Source organism: Salvelinus alpinus, chromosome 32 (genome assembly GCF_045679555.1).
Source record: "Salvelinus alpinus chromosome 32, SLU_Salpinus.1, whole genome shotgun sequence".
Classification (NCBI taxonomy): Eukaryota; Metazoa; Chordata; class Actinopteri; order Salmoniformes; family Salmonidae; genus Salvelinus; species Salvelinus alpinus.
The window spans coordinates 18565184-18582256 of NC_092117.1; the positions used below are offsets into that span (position 1 = coordinate 18565184).

The window sequence follows — 17073 nt, forward strand, 5'->3', positions numbered from 1 at the left end:
TTGTAAAACAAATATGCCTACAATTGGGCATGCCTAAAGTTGGGCAATTGAAGGCATCTAGGGCTTATGTTAACTTTGATTGTGTTCGATGGAAATAATAGACAGTTTCAAACGTATCCAATGTTGTATGCAACATTATCGTCAAGTGACCTAATCTTGATGCCTGTCAGCCAAAACGATTTAGAGTTGTAAAACGGGAGTGACGAGTGTGTTGATAGAACGGTAATATTGTCAAAATTCCACTTCAACAACCATCAGAATTGCTTAAAAAAAGTTATTCATGCCAACATAGTCATCAATAATTAAGAATATGCAAAGTGATCATGTCAGGCAAAAATTATATTAAACGTTTATACTAATGCTGATGGTTGTTAAAAGCGGAATTTTGACAATATCACCGATATATCAACACACTCCTCATTGCACAAGCAGCCGCAACATGCACAATGCCAAGCGTCGGCTGGAGTGTTGTAAAGCTCGCTGCCATTGGAAACACGTTTTCTGAACGGACGAATCTGGATTTGGAGATGCCAGGAGAACTCTACTTGCCTGAACGCATAGTGACACATTCTTTATTTGGTGGAGGAGGAATAATGGTCTGGGGCTGTTTTTCATGGTTCGGGCTAGGCCCCTTAGTTTCCCAGTGAAGGGACATCTTAATACTACAGCATAGAATGACATTCTAGAAGACGATACTGTGCTTCCAACTTTGTGGCAACAGTTTGGGTAAGGCCCTTTCCTGTTTCTGCACGAATATTGTGCGCTCTTAAAAGGGGCACACATAGGGCTGTGGCGGTCACGAAATTTCGTCAGCTGGTGATTGTCAAGCAAATAACTGCCAGTCTCACGGTAATTGACAGTTAATTAACAAACACATTTAGCATATCCTGGCTTCCACACAAGCTACTGATGCAGACCTTTGGAACATCTACATTTTAAAAAGTCAAGTAAATCCATGTGATATAGCCTACACCTTCACAATATAATCCATTATTTATTTTGGATAAGTCTAAAGAAACATGATATGAAGAAAATGTAGTCTATTTCAGAAGAACAGAATAGCATACTCTGAGTTGTCCTTATGTTAGGCCCTGATCTGGCTATGCCATTTGGCTGTGGGCTACACTTGTTATGCTGGTGAATGAGGACCCAAAAGCGACGTAATAGTAACAGAGTCTTTATTCCAGTATTAAACAAATAATGATTCTCCTGGATATAATCAATGGTAAATCCAAAACAGGAAACTGAAATCCTCTCGTCAATAGAGAGGAACGACTGGAGACGCGACCACAGACTGCAGGTCGCTTCGGGAAGGCACTGGCCGTAGCTGACATAGACACCTGCTCACACGCAGCATCTGAAGAAGGCAAAGAACACGACCGGGCGGAACAAGGACACAGGAACAGCAAACATCAAACAAGAATCCGACAAGGACAGAAGCGGAAAACAGAGGGAGAAATAGGGACTCTAATCAGAGGGCAAAATAGGGGACAGGTGTGAAAGAGTAAATGAGGTCGTTAGGAGAATGAGAAACAGCTGGGAGCAGGAACGGAACGATAGAGAGAGAGAGAGCGGGAGAGGGAGAGAGGGAGGAGGAGAGAGAGAGAGAAAGAGAAAGAACCTAATAAGACCAGCAGAGGGAAGCACAGGGACAAGACATGATAATCAATGACAAAACATGACAACACTAGTTCATTTAGCAGACAAGATTTGCTTTGAATTCAATGGCATTATTTTATATTATTTTATAGTATGAAGAATACAATTGAACTAAGCAGAATAAAATAGAAAGGATATTTTCTCCAAACGATTTGAGGGAGTGCGCTCACAAACCTATTCTGTGTTGAGTTGTTAACATACTGTAGAAATACAGTGCATTTGGAAAGTATTCAAATCCCTTGACTTTTTCCACATTTTGTTAAGTTACAGCCTTATTGTTTGTTTTCCTCATCAATCTACACACAATACCCAATAATGACAAAGCAAAAGCATTTTTTATTTTTTTTTGCAAATGTATTAAAAATCGTAAAGTATTCAGACCCTTTACTCAGTACTTTGTTGAAGCACCTTTGGAAGCAACTTCAGCCTCAAGCCTTCTTTGGTATGACGCTACAAGCTTGGCACACTCGTATTTGAGGAATTTCTCCCATTCTTCTGTGCAGATCCTCTCAAGCTCTGTCAGCTTGGATGGGAAGCATCGCTGCACAGTTATTTCAGGTCTCTCCAGAGATCGATCGGGTTCAAGTGCGGTGAATAAGTTTTTATATATATACAGTCGTGGCCAAAAGTATTGAGAATGACACAAATATACATTTTCACAAAGTTTGCTGCTTCAGTGTCTTTAGATATTTTTGTCAGCTGTTACTATGGAATAGTGAAGTATAATTACAAGCATTTCATAAGTGTCAACGGCTTTTATTGACAATTACATGAAGTTGATGCAAAGAGTCAATATTTGCAGTGTTGACCCTTCTTTTTCAAGACCTCTGCGAATCTGCTCTGGCATGCTGTCAATTAACTTCTGGGCCACATCCTGACTGATGGCAGCCCATTCTTGCATAATCAATGCTTGGAGTTTGTCAGACTGTGTGGGTTTTTGTTTGTTCACCCGCCTCACACCTGCCTGCTGCCATTCCTGAGCAAGGTCTGTACTGGTGGTGCCCTGATCACGCAGCTGAATCACCTTTAGGAGACGGTCCTGGCACTTGCTGGACTTTCTTGGGCGCCCTGAAGCCTTCTTCACAACAATTGAACCGCTCTCCTTGAAGTTCTTGATGATCCGATAAATGGTTGATTTAGGTGCAATCTTACTGGCAGCAATATCCTTGCCTGTGAAGCCCTTTTTGTGCAAAGCAATGATGTCGGCACGTGTTTCCTTGCAGGTAACCATGATTGACAGAGGAAGAACAATGATTCCAAGCACCACCCTTCTTTTGAAGCTTCCAGTCTGTTATTCGAACTCAATCAGCATGACAGAGTAATCTCCAGCCTTGTCCTCGTCAACACTCACACCTGTGTTAAAGAGAGAATCACTGACATGATGTCAGCTGGTCCTTTTGTGGCAGGGCTGAAATGCAGTGGAAATGTTTTTTGGGGATTCAGTTCATTTGCATGGCAAAGAGGGACTTTGCAATTAATTGCAATTCATCTGATCACTCTTCATAACATTCTGGAGTATATGCAAATTGCCATTATACAAACTGAGGCAGCAGACTTTGTGAAAATTAATATTTGTGTCATTCTCAAAACTTTTGGCCAAGACTGTATATATATATATATATATAAATTGGCAATTTCTTTTCAAAAATCTGTTTTCACTGTCATTATGGGTATTGTGTGTAGATTGATAAGGATTTGTATTTATTCAATAAACTTTAGAATAAGGCTGTAACGTGACAAAATGTGGAAAAAGGTATGGTGTCTGAATACTTTCTGAATGCATTGTAGGTACTACTATATGCTTATTTTAGTTGGGCTATATGTGGGCTATATGTTTTGATTTTGAATACATTGTAAGGCTGCAGAATGCGATTAAAAGTTGCATGAGCTGTGCTTTGTTTTTGCACAGGCTGTACACACTTCATCAGTCTCTCATTCACAATTTGACAAGCACATGATAATGCCTCGACTTTCCCCTTTGTGTGTCCGTAATGCCTCCTAAAAAAATCCATGCCTTTTGCGGCCAGTGGCCTTTGCGCTGAATATAATAAATTACTATACCCTTCTCCCTGAGTGCTGCATGCTCCGAAGCACCATCACTCACATAGCTCTCCATCATCTGATCTGGTGTTGTTAGGCCTACTTTCTCACAGGCTACAAGTGAAGACAGACACATCGGGGACTCAACTACGTGCATCCTTATCCTATTCCGAGGTGCATATTGAAGATATTGGAAGATCTGTCCACATTTACAATTTTGTCAGCCAACATGATAAGTAAGCCTAACAAACAGCAAAAGCACTAGGCTATGTCAATCCACTATCCCCCATAATACAAAAGTTGACATATTTTATTCTGTGCGAGAAATAAATATTCCAAACAGTCTGGGACAGTTATGGGATGCGATAGATCCCAAATTAATACAACTACTAGCATAAAAAAAAAAACGTTTTACTCAATGAGGCTGACACAACAGATCAGAACGTTTAGCTTAAAATGTTGATAAACTATTAGGCTATTTCTTCACATTATAAGTGCAGCAATGCACACACAGTCCATTACCGGGAAAACACCATTATCAAGTGACTGCAAATGCGATTACTCATGTAATGCTTTTATTATAAAGGTGCATTTTTATTGTGAAAATGTACTTCCCCAAACTTGAAACTCACGCACTGCTTATGTATGCCAGTTAGGCTCTACACCCCTTGTAAAGCGGATTAATGTGCTTAATTTTAAGAAGTTATTTAGCCACTTTAGTTGTGAAACAAACTTATTAAAACATATAGGCTTATGGGCTAGACTATATGATTAAAAAAAGTAGCAACAAAAAAAAAGCATTGTTTCTTGCCTTACGCTGGGCATCATTCACAAGTAATAATATGTAATTTACAAGTGATAGCCTACTATTGTTATTAGGGATGCATGATATATCAATAAGCATATCAGAATCGGACGATATTAGCTAAAAATACCAACATCTGCATCGGCCCGATGTCTAGTTTAATGCCGAAGTGCAAAACCGATGTCAAAGCTGACGTGCAAACCTACAGTGCCTTGCAAAAGTATTCATCCCCCTTGGCGGTTTTCCTATTTTGTTGCATTACAACCTGTAATTTAAATAGATTTTTATTTGGATATCATATAATGGACATACACAAAATAGTCCAAATTGGTGAAGTGAAATGAAAAAAATTACTTGTTTAAAAAATGAAGCCCCTAAATAAGATCTGGTGCAACCAATTACCTTCAGAAATCACACAATTAGTTAAACAAAGTCCACCTGTGTGCAATCTAAGTGTCACATGATCTGTCACATGATCTCAGTACATATACACCTGTTCTGAAAGGCCCCAGAGTCTGCAACACCACTAAGCAAGGAGCACCACCAAGCAAACGGCACCATAAAGACCAAGGAGCTCTCCAAACAAGTCAGGGACAAAGTTGTGGAGAAGTACAGATCAGGGTTGGGTTATAAAAAAAAACGGAAACTTTGAACATCCCACGGAGCACCATTCTATCCATTATTAAAAAATGGAAAGAATATGGCACCACAACAAACCTGCCAAGAGAAGGCCACCCACCAAAACTCATGGACCAGGCAAGGAGGGCATTAATCAGAGAGGCAACAAAGAGACCAAAGATAACCCTGAAGGAGCTGAAAAGCTCCACAGCAGAGAATGGAGTATCTGTCAATAGCACCACTTTTAGCCGTACACTCCACCGAGCTGGGCTTTATGGAAGAGTGCCAGAAAAAAGCCATTGCTTAAAGAACAAAATAAGCAAACACGTTTGGTGTTCACCAAAAGGCTTGTGTTCACCAAAAGACTCCCCAAATATATGGAAGAAGGTACTCTGGTCAGATGAGACTAAAATTGAGCTTTTTGGCCATCACGGAAAATGCTATATCTGGCGCAAACCTAACACCTCTCATCACCACAGTGAAGCATGGGGGTGGCAGTGTAACAGTATAACTTTAGACCGTCCCCTCGCCCCGACACGGGCGTGAACCAGGGACCCTCTGCACTCATCAACAACAGTCACCCACGAAGCGTCGTTACCCATCGCTCCACAAAGGCCGCGGCCCTTGCAGAGCAAGGGGAACCACTACTTCAAGGTCTCAAAGCAAGTGACGTAACCGATTGCAACGCTATTAGCGCGCACCACCGCTAACTAGCTAGCCATTTCACATCCGTCACACTCACCCCCCTTTCGACCTCCTCCTTTTCCGCAGCAACCAGTGATCCGGGTCAACAGCATCAATGTAACAGTTTAACTTTATAGACCTCAATCCAATTGAGAATCTGTGGTATGACTTAAAGATTGCTGTACACCAGCGGAACCCATCCAGCTTGAAGGAGCTGGAGCAGTTTTGCCTTGAAGAATGGGCAAAAATCACAGTGGTTAGATTTGCCAAGCAATTAGAGACATACCCCAAGAGACTTGCAGCTGTAATTGCTGCAAAAAGTGGCTATACAAAGTATTGACTGGGGGGGTGAATAGTTATGCACGCTCAAGTTTATTGTTTTTTTTGTCTAATTTCTTGTTTGTTTCACAATAAAAAATATTTTTCATCTTCCAATTGTTAGGCATGTTGTGTAAATCAAATGAACCCCCCCCCAAAAAAAATATATATATTTTAATTCCAGGTTGTAAGGCAACAAAATAGGGAAAATGCCAAGGGGTTGAATACTTTCGCAAGCCACTGTATAAAACGTAGGTAGATGACATAATGATGCCACGAAAAATATAGTGATACACATGCAACACAGCAATCCTAACCTAGCCCACAATGTCTACACTGTGGATCTATTTTTAAGTTTCAAAGGAAGATAACAAAAAGGCCATATGCAACGTTTGTGCTGCTATTATTTCCTGAGGAGGAAAGAAAGTGAAATCATTCAATACCACAAACCTAATTACTCATTTGAAAGTGCATGACCCCCAGACGTTCAGGAACTACTTAGAACAAAAGCAGAAGAAAATTAAGGGCACACTTCCAACAACTAAACAAGTTCAAGTCGAGCAGTCATTTGAAAGAGTAAGAACATTTCAGCGAGACAACTCAAAGACGAAATCCATTAACACCAAGATAATGAAATTCATTGCCCTTGACAATCAACCGTTCTCTGTCGTGGATGATGTTGGCTTTCGCCGACTGGTCGAGTACCTCAAGCCCCGGTACATACTACCAAGTAGGCGCTATTTTTCAGGTGTTGCCCTACCGGAGTTACACAGTATTGTTGAAACGCACATCCATGAGCTACTTGCTATGGGCGTCACTGCTATTAGCTTGATAACTGACATTTGGACCAGCGATGTCAACCCCATGAGCATGCTGAGTCTGACAGCACAGTGGGTCGACAAGGATTTCGTACTGAGGAAAGCCGTATTGCATGCTCAAGAATGTGCTGGTAGTCATACCGCTGCTGCCATTTCAATTGCATTTGAGAACATGTTTGAAACTTGGAAACATGAACACACTCCTAGCTCCATTCGAACAACTGACTCGAGAAATAAGCTCATCAACTGCATCTGCAGCAGACATGATACCATCTGTCATGGCATTGAAATGCCTGCTCAACAAAACTGCCGACACAGACCGTGAGGTTAAACTTGCAAAAGTACTCTACTAGAGGCTGTGAACAAGCGATTCGGTGGCATTCTCTCTGAGCCTCTTACTGTGTCACCACCATGCTCGATGCTAGGTACAAGGACCGCTACTTCGATGCAGACAAGAAACAGGGTTTACGTGAAATGTTACAGACACAGCTGGACAAGTTGGAAACGGACACAGTGACAGTGCGCACCGAGGAAGAGAAGCCAAGGACACACAGAGCTGAAACTTTTCTGCTTGACATGTATGATGAAATCCTGGTTGAGAATGAAACGACTGAACAAATGAACAGCAAAACAGCACAGCAAGTAAGTGAAAAAAATAGGTTTTGATTATCTTTTACTGGCAATGGGGACATACGTAAATGCCAACAAAAGAACTTTTTGGTCAGTGTGTGTGTTTAAACTATTTAACTGTACTAAAGCGCTTGAAAGGCCTCTAAAATTTTAAATATTGATTATCGTATCGGGTTTTCTGGCAAGGAAAATATCGGATTTTGGTATCGGCTAAAAATGTCACATCGGTGCATCCCTAATTGTCCCCAATCAGACTATTCTTGATTAAATCTTGTCTTTACATATACTAAATAATATGTGTGAAATTTGTTTTGATTTAGAATGGTCTGTTACGGAGTCTAGTTGATAGGTAATCGACTAGATGGGCTGTTCCCCGGATCCCGTATGTAGGGACTACTATAATGCTTGAACAAGGCTATTGAACTTCACATTTGTGTCTGTCTTTATTATTTTTTCCAATATATCATACTGAAACATGGTATCAGAAGTGGCTCAAAAACCACATGTTTGTTATTTTTGTAGCCAAGTACAGTATAGGCGCAGTTACGTTCCATATGCTAACACACACCGTTTCCTACTGCCAATGTTAGTCACACCACTGAACAACTCGTTGTTAGCTGGCTAGCTAGCATCACTACCTACTTGGATGGCTGAAGGCAAAGAGATCTCCTATTCCATCGCTATGGCAGCAAACATTCCGCCACCAAATCCCGTGGTTCTCACAGGGGACTGGAATACTAATTGGGACAACTTCAGGGATGAATTTGAAAACTATGCGCTGGCGACCTGTCTACAAGAGAAACCCAACGAGGTCCAAGCGGCAACTCTGAGGAGCTTAATGGGCAGAGAATGCAGGCATATTTACCGGCACAATCTCACCCTCACAGCACGACAACAGGGTGATGCAAAGGCCATACTGGATACATTGGAGAATTAATTCAAACCCGTCAGGAACGTCATTTACGAGTGGTTCGTTTTTGGAAGCTGCAAACAGGAAGAGGGTGAGTCAGTACACAACTTCGTAACCCGTTTGAGAGAAAGATCCACTACTTGTGAATGCGGGGGATTGAAAGATGAATTGATTCGTGACAAAACAGTACTGGGAATTGCAAATGAGGACACGAGCCGGCGTCTACTAAGAGAGAGAGGCTTAACATTAGTAACTGCCATTGAAATGTGCCGCACTGCCGAAGTCACTGACATGAGAATGAGAGCAATGGAAATCGTAACCCCACGCACCGACATTGATACTGCTCACGCTGTTGCCAGGCAGACATTCAGACAAAACCAATAGAGGCAGAGTAATTCACCATGAATGGTGAACACAGACAGCCCCATAGCATGCAAATACTGTGGAAATGTGCACGCACAAGGCAAAGAGCACTGCTCTGCCAACGGAAAACCTGCATTGCTTGTGGAACTAATAATCACTTGCAAAAGTGTCTCAAAAGCAAAAAATGGGTGAGGGCAAGATTCACTGTGTTGATGATGTCACTCAGTGTTCAGAACAGTGAAAGTGACATTTTCATGCATGAATCCATTAGGGCTGTACCCTCAAGAGGGAAGAAATGGTTTGTGACACTACGATTACACAACAAGCTGCGACAATGTCGACTGGATTTTGGTGCTACGTGCAATGTAATGAGCTACAAAGACAAATTCAATCTGACACCTGACACACATATTTTGCCCACCAATAGATTAAAGGTGTACTCAGGAGAGCTAATGAGCTCTATGGTCATCTTTGAGACCGTATGTGTTATTCGGGGACACAAACACAAGCTGGAGATTGAGATCGTGAAAACCGGTCAACACCCTCTCCTCTCAGGCTCTACATCCAAACGCCTGGGACTGATGCAGTTCACCGTGCCAAATGACCTGAACATCGTGGAGCATGTCTAAAGAATGGATGGACTCCTGTCCAAAGAACAACTAAGCAGATATGACGACGTATTCAGCAGGCCATTGAAACAGTACCTGGGGAGGTACACTTTAAATATTGGATGAGAGCTTCCCCCCAGTCCAGTGTGCTCCTCGCAATGTGCCCATTGCAATGAAACTGGATGTGAAGGCCCAGCTGGACAAGTATGAGACTGATGGCCACATGACATCTGTGACTGAACCAACTGACTGGATCAGCAATATGGTCATAGTGGAAAAAAACTGAGAAGCTGAGGGTCTGCATCGACCCAAAGCATCTGAACCAATCACCAAGCTCCCACTACATCATGCTGACACTGAAGGATGTCCTCTACAAGCTACCCAAGGCCAGGATTGTCAACTTGGTGGACGCCCGAGATGCATTCCTTCAATGCAAGCTGGACGAAGAAAGCAGCTTCATGACTACCTTCTGGACCTCCTGGGGTTGGAAACGCTGGCTCAAGCTCCTGTTGGTGTCTCAGTGGTGCCTGAGGTATACCAACGTAAGCAGCACAAGTTAATGGCTGGGCTCAAGGGCATTGAACCCATCACTGATGAGGTGCTGATCATTGGCTGTGGTGATACAGAAAAAGAAGCAGAACGTGACCACGATGTGAAGCTCCTGGCACTGAGGGAGCGCTGCCGATCAGTTAAGCTGCGCCTTGGCCTGAAGAAGCTGCAGTTCAAGGTGAAAGACGTCCACTTCCATGGCCACATTCTCTCGGTCAAAGGCCTGAAGCCAGACTCAGACAAAGTCAGAGCGATCCTCGTCATGTCAAATCTGTCTGATGCAAAAGGAGTGCAGCGTCTCATCAGCTTTGCAAACTATCTTGCAAAGTTCATGCCACACCTATCAGCAGTCTGTGAGCCTCTGCGCTGGCTAACCAAACATGAGGCCACAGTGCAGGAGATTAAATCTTTGGCTTCATCCATGCCAGTGTTGCGGGACTCCAGCAAAAGTGGACTTGAATGCTGCCTTATGCAGGAATCAAATCAAACTTTATTTGTCACATGCGCCAAATACAACAAGTGTAGACCTTACCGTGAAATGCTTACATACAAGCCCTTAACCAACAGTGCAGTTCAAGAAGAGTTAAGGAAATATTTACCAAATAAGCTAAAGTAAAAAATAATTAAAAGCAACACAATAAAATAACAATAACAAGGCAATATACAGGAAGGCCAGCCCGTTGCGTTCGCTTTGAGATCGCTCACCCCCACCTAACATGCACAAATTGAGAAAGAGTGCCTCAGCATAGTCTTCTCCTGCCAGTGCTTCCATCACTACTTATATGGCCGAGAGCTGGTCACCAATGAAACGGACCACAAACCACTCATTGCCATATTCAGTAAACCTCTCCTCAATGCGCCCAAGAGGCTTCAAAGCATGCTCATGACTCTGCAAAACTACAGCCTGAATATTGTCTACAAGAAAAGACCAGAGATGTACATCAGTGACACAATGAGCAGGGCAACAGCACAATGTACAGGCAGAGGCACTGCCTATCAGCAGCATGCCATCTGTTTGCTACAGCAGGAACAACAAGATGTTCAACAGATCAATCAGGCAGACTACTTAAACGTCACAGTCACTGAAGTCCATGGTTCTCACATGTTGGCCATACCTGAAAGAGGAGACACCTTTCACAGTGAGAGAATACTGGATCTTTCGAGATGAGATCAGCGTGCAAAATGGCATCTTGTTCAGAGGTCAGAATGTCATTATCCCCAAATCCAGAGATGCTTACTCGCATACACTCCAGTCACATTGGAGATGACGCATGCTACTGCCAGGCACGTGAAACATTATACTGGCCAAACATGCAAGCAGAAATTAAAGACTTTGTCAACAGCTGTACCACATGCAACGAGTACACTCATAAACAGCAAAAGGAAACCATGATGTCGCACAAACTGCCCACAAGGGCTTGGCAAATCATCAGCATGGACTTATTCAGCCACAGACAAAAGCACTATCTTCTCATTGTTGAACACTACACTGACTTTTGAGAAATTGAATGGCTCCCTGACTTGTCTGCAGAGACAGTCATAAAGTGCTTCAAGGCGCAGTTTGCAAGGTAAGGCCAGCCTGACAAGGTCATCACGGACAATGGCCCACTGCACAGTTCAACCGTTTCGCTCAGAAGGGGAGTTTGACCATGTGACCTCCACACCCAATGGCAAATGGTAAGGCAGAGTCAGCTGTCAAGATTGCAAAAAACCTGTGATGAAGGGACTTGCGTGACAGCAACGACCCCTGGAAAGCCATCTTACAGTGGAGGAACACACCCACCGAAATATGGACAGCAGCCCAGCGCAACGCCTGCTGTCCAGACCTCTGAAGACTACCATCCCCGTAGCTAACAAGCTACTTGAGCCATGTGTCATGGTTGGCGTCACGGACAAACTGTGCCACAGAAGCAGCTCACTAAGTGCTTCTACGACCGGACTGCTCGAGACCTACCAGAGCTGGAGGTGGGTGAAACAATAAGGATGAAACCGCTGCCGGGATACCACACAGGACTTTGGAGTCTGGGTACATGCCTACAGAGTGTTGCACCACGTTCTTACCTGGTGGCTCCCTCTATCGTCGCAATCAGGGGGATCTACACGTAGCAGAGCAGACAACAAACCAGAACACGCCATTCACTCACCTTGATGAGCTGGATCTCAGTTCAGGCCTAAAGGCAAGGGGCGCAGAATTGTGACATGAGCCAACTGAAGGTGAGGCTTCTAGCCCACCAAGCTCTCCAGCTCGTGGCCTTAATCCTACCCCTGTCAGAGCCCATACTTACGGGTGGGTCAACTGTGTAAGCCACCGGTAAGGCTTACTCTGTAAGCAAGGGACTGTGGTAACTTGTCCTCTGTTTATTAAAAAAACAAAAAACAAAAAAAACAAAGAGAAAGATGACAACTGAAGTAAATAGAAAATGTAATGCTTTTTCAATTGTTATGACTTGACTGTTAAGAACTTAATGTTGTGCTGTTATGTTTGCACTTTCTATTGAAAAGGATGATGTTACGGAGTCTAGTTGATAGGTAATCGATAGTTAGGCTTTTCCCCAGACCCCGTATGTAGGGACATGTACAATGCTTGAACTTGACATTTGTGTCTGTCTTTATTATTTTACCCAACATATCATACTGTAACATGGACCATTATCATGCACCTGTCTCAAAACAGGGGCAGGGGAAAAAAAGACATGTCATCCATGCACTTAAATAGCAAATGGAGGTTCATTGTGGAGGTTCATGGAGCAAAGGAGGTTCAATGCCAGCCAGGGAGGCTATACTCCTGTTGTAAAGAGAAGCAATTTGCTTAATATTAGGAAAGTTGAGAAATTAATATTGTAAGCCTTTAGAAAGCTGATGGAATCGACCTCTTTTTAATTGAGGCCACCACTCTGTTTTCTTACGTAATTGCATAGACTATAGAAATGTTGCGCAACATGAGCTCATGGGCTCTCATGAAGTGTTTGATTAGATTTTTGATGACGTTTGCATTGATATCAGAGTGATTAGAGGGACAATAGATTGCTGAGTACCAGGCAGTTAGCATGTTTGGTAAGCTACTAATGACCATCAGCAGCATCAGAGCTTGGATAAGACTAATTACCGTGACTAAACGGTCAAGTGGAATTTGACTGCCTTCATGACTCATGACTGCTGGTGTGGTGGTAATACGGTCACCGTAACAGCCCTTGACACACACTCATTTGCTTTAGTCTCTATTTGCTAGAAACAAAACTATGATAGTTGTTTGTAAAGTGAGGTAATATCAGCATAACTCGCCCATTGGAAGATAATGTGGTCCATACAGTATAAAATCAGGATAGAATCCGTGAGGTATCTAATCAGACACTCATTTGCTCTGTGTTGAAACTCAGAGACCACAAGATGGCTTTCTCTTGTCCAACTATGAGGTAAGTGATATCTCTCTAGCACCCTCTCTCTCTCTCTCTCTCTCTCTCATGACTGAAATGAGTCCTTGGTTCACCATCCAGGTCTTAAATATCTCTCTTAGGTATAATGTATACAATTAAAATGTTGTCTTTTTTTAACCAGAATGGCTCAGACCTCCTTGAAAATTAGGCTGCAGGGTTTGGAATGCCACTTCACCTGGAAACTGGACGACAGCAGATCAAAACTGGAAAGTCTCAGAGAAACGATGATAGATATCAGCAACAGAGAGGGGGTTCAATATTCCTGGGAGGGTTATCTGTACAACTTCCTGGCTTACCTACACTACGCTTTGGGCTCCACAGAGGACGCTCTTCATTGCCTGAAGAAGGCTGAAGAGGCCATTCGCCAAAGCAGGCAAGATGGCGTGGAGCTAAGGCTGGTGGTCCACTATGGGAACGTGGCCTGGGTGCACTATCACCAAGGGGAGCTAACAGAGAGCCAGACCTATGTGGAGAAGGTGGGGAGACTATTGCGGGACAACCCCTCACCCTGCCCAGGTGTAGTGTGGGGAGAAAGGGCCTGGACTTTGAATAAGTTTGATGTAAGCAAGAAGGCAGCAGCACTAGATTGCTTCCGGATGGCCTTAAAAGGGGATCCTGAGAACAAGGTGCTGCGCTGTGGCTACGCCATGGCATTTAATAAATCTGTTGATAGGAAAGACATTACCCCGGAGCTGCGATCTGAGATGTTGGAGCACCTACGGATTGCTAGAGAATTGGATCCAGAAGATTTGTACATCCCAGTGATGTACCTGCAGAGGCTTGCAGAGAGTGGCCAGGTTGAGGAAGCATGTAAACTCGCAGAGGAAGTGATAGAGAAGCCTTTGGACAGCTTTGGTGGATTTGGTATCTTGCTAGATTTTTTCAAAGAATACGTCTCTCATGATTCAAGCATTGACCTGGCAAGAAGGACCCTGGAGAGGCACCCCAATTCACGCCAGCTGAAGAGGCATCTTGGGAAGTGTTACAAATGGAAGATTTTCTCTCTGGAAAAGAAAAGGAACCCAATGAGGCATATTCTGATTGAAAATGCAGTCTACCTTTATGAAGAGGTGGTCACACTCTACCCCAAATCCCTTGAGGTAAAACTGGAACTGGCTGCCATGTACAAAGAATCTGGCAGAATTGATAGAGCAGATAAAATATTTGAGGACCTGCTTCTTGAAATAGAAGGAATGGAACCACAGGATTTACAAAAATTCTACAACTGGTATGCCGACTATTTGTTTTATGCCAAACAAGATGCTTCCAGGTCAATTGATATCCACAAGAAGGCAGTAGAGATTATGCTACCCACTGGCCAACGTGACAGCAGTGTTCGTATTTTGTTGTCCATTGTCCATAATGGAGGAGACAGAGCTGAGGAAATTGTTGACTTTCTGGATGGACTTGATGGAGAAGGTGCTGTTAGCCGGTTCTAGACCTTTTTTCCAATAAAGGCTTGAATTAAACAGAACTGCGTGCCGAATCAGTCAAATTTGCATCACCTGTTTATGATTGATTCATGTGGAAAATATATTCACTATACCACTAGGACAAATCTAGGACAAGATTATATTCAGTAACAATTGAATACTTGAGTATTAAAAATGTCTGCGCTTAATTTGGCTACTGGGATTTGCATGATCAACAATACTAAAACTAGAAAGAAAAAGTCAAGGCTGATTGTAAATCCTATAAATATGTAGGCCTAACATGACAAACATCTGTCTCAAATCCACTTTTTCAATTGTGTCTGTAAAGGTTTACTGCAGACTAATGTAGTGTAGACAAACTAATATGTTATTCTTCAATATTGCATTATAGAGTAGAGGCCCTGTGTAGCCTTACAGACTGTCTATCCAGATAGGATCTTATTGCTTTTTTTTTTAAATTGCGGACCTGGTTCTGTTTCTGGTGAATGTATTTAATGTCTAATATTGTACTGTCTAATATCTTGTAAGTTCTTGTGAAAATAAATGTATTATATTCTATTCTATTATGTTAAGAGATCATTAATTAAAGAAATACATTAAAAGCAAACAATAAGTTATTTTATAATTATATACCACTATCCCAGTAGGTTACTAGAATTTCTTAATGCATAGATGTGGATATCCAGTTGAAATTGTACAACTACATACATTGACTATCCTCAGCTAGGGTGTGAGTTTGATTGGTAATAAGGTCATGGATACGGTACACGGTCAGGGTCAGCATACACAGTCAGAGACAGAGAACACCACAATGTAGCACAGAATGTTTCAGTGGGAAGCAATTGGGGAATGAAGGGTGTCTAGTATCAATAGACGTTACAATACATCCATCACCTTCTCTGAAGTTGTTCCAGAAATCACAGTATCATTGCTGCTGTGAAAGATTGGCCAATTTATTGCCAGTACTGTGCAGTATTTCAAAAATCCTTAAAGTACGTGACATTATTGAAGTACACATTACACTACACACCTATTGAGCTCCTTGATCTTGTGCAGTTTTATTCAGACAACACTACTTTCCTTGCAATGGTTTGACGAAAACCAGGATTTTATCTGTGTAAGTCGCCACCTACTGTTTTAATAAAGACAACGCATCACTTCGCCAATGTCTCCTGCATCACCAGTTCAGCATCCATAAATTTGCCCATGTCTCTATTTTAGTCATTGATTAACTGACATACAGAAGGCTGAAATACAGGCTCAGAGTTTTTCCTGGTCTGGTCAAGTAGTCAGGTAAAACTCTTGGCCTTAAACATTCTCATTCCAAGAATATGTGAACCCTGCGGTCGTTTATTTACATTCTGTCCTGTACTCTTAGATCGTTTATCTTCTTTCTCTATTTGGTTATCTCTCCCCTAACCTAATGTAGCAGGCCTAACAGAAACGCCTGAAACTAGATTCCCCCAATATGCTGGTCTTGACAAAAATAAAATAAAACTGTCAGGGTTCTCTTCTGCACTGTTCAACCAATCCAGTAAATGTGGACAAGTTAAAATTGAGTGTCGCTTTGTTAACGTCCAAAAGCGGATTCAACCTCACAGGCTCTCTTTCCATTATCTCCTGAAAACAGATACATCTGGTTAGGGGACTTGGCAGAAGCACAGATTATCCATTATATTTACCAGATATTCCAGAGAGAAATATTAATGCCGTCTTTTTCTAGGCATACTCACTCCGGCATCGTTTGTTGGACAAAGCCTATGTGGGAATTAATGGTGTTTTTGGATAAACTCTGAAAATAAGGTCTGTAGTAAACACAGGTTTAGGAGATCTTATACGTTTTGTTCTATGAGACAATCTATCAGCTAACTTCCCTTTGTGAATTTCTAAGCATTTATATGATTTAAAAAAGCACATAAAGGCTTCATAATTCATAAAGGTCATGTTAACTGACATTATCTCACAGAACAAAACGTAAAATAACTCCTAAACTTGTGTTAACCTCAGACTTTATTTTCGGCATTTAACCCAGAACCCTATTCTTTCCCCATTCAAATGGCTGAACCAAATATTATGGATTTACTGATAAGATAGATGTTTCTCTGCCCTAGTTGAGTTGTTGTTGTCCACATAGTGAAACGGCGGGCTGTCTAGCTCCCGCCTACTGTTTCTTTGGATTGCTGGATACATGTCAATATTGTAAA

General features: G+C 42.3%; 1 protein-coding gene across 1 annotated transcript; it reads left to right on the forward strand.

Moving 5' to 3' along the window:
- Positions 1-7950: 7950 nt before the first annotated feature.
- Positions 7951-15427, forward strand: LOC139562440 (interferon-induced protein with tetratricopeptide repeats 1-like). Its single transcript, XM_071380156.1, has 2 exons — positions 7951-13415; positions 13558-15427. The coding sequence occupies exons 1-2, from the start codon at positions 13390-13392 to the stop codon at positions 14873-14875; spliced, it is 1344 nt and encodes a 447-aa protein (XP_071236257.1). The 5' UTR covers positions 7951-13389; the 3' UTR covers positions 14876-15427.
- The last annotated feature ends 1646 nt before the right edge of the window (positions 15428-17073 follow it).

Excerpts from the sequence above, each read along its gene's own strand:
- LOC139562440 (XM_071380156.1), top strand. The coding sequence starts at position 13,390 with ATGGCTTTCTCTTGTCCAACTATGAG. Across the intron at positions 13,416-13,557 it reads TTCTCTTGTCCAACTATGAG|AATGGCTCAGACCTCCTTGA; the intron begins GTAAGTGATATC and ends TTTTTTAACCAG.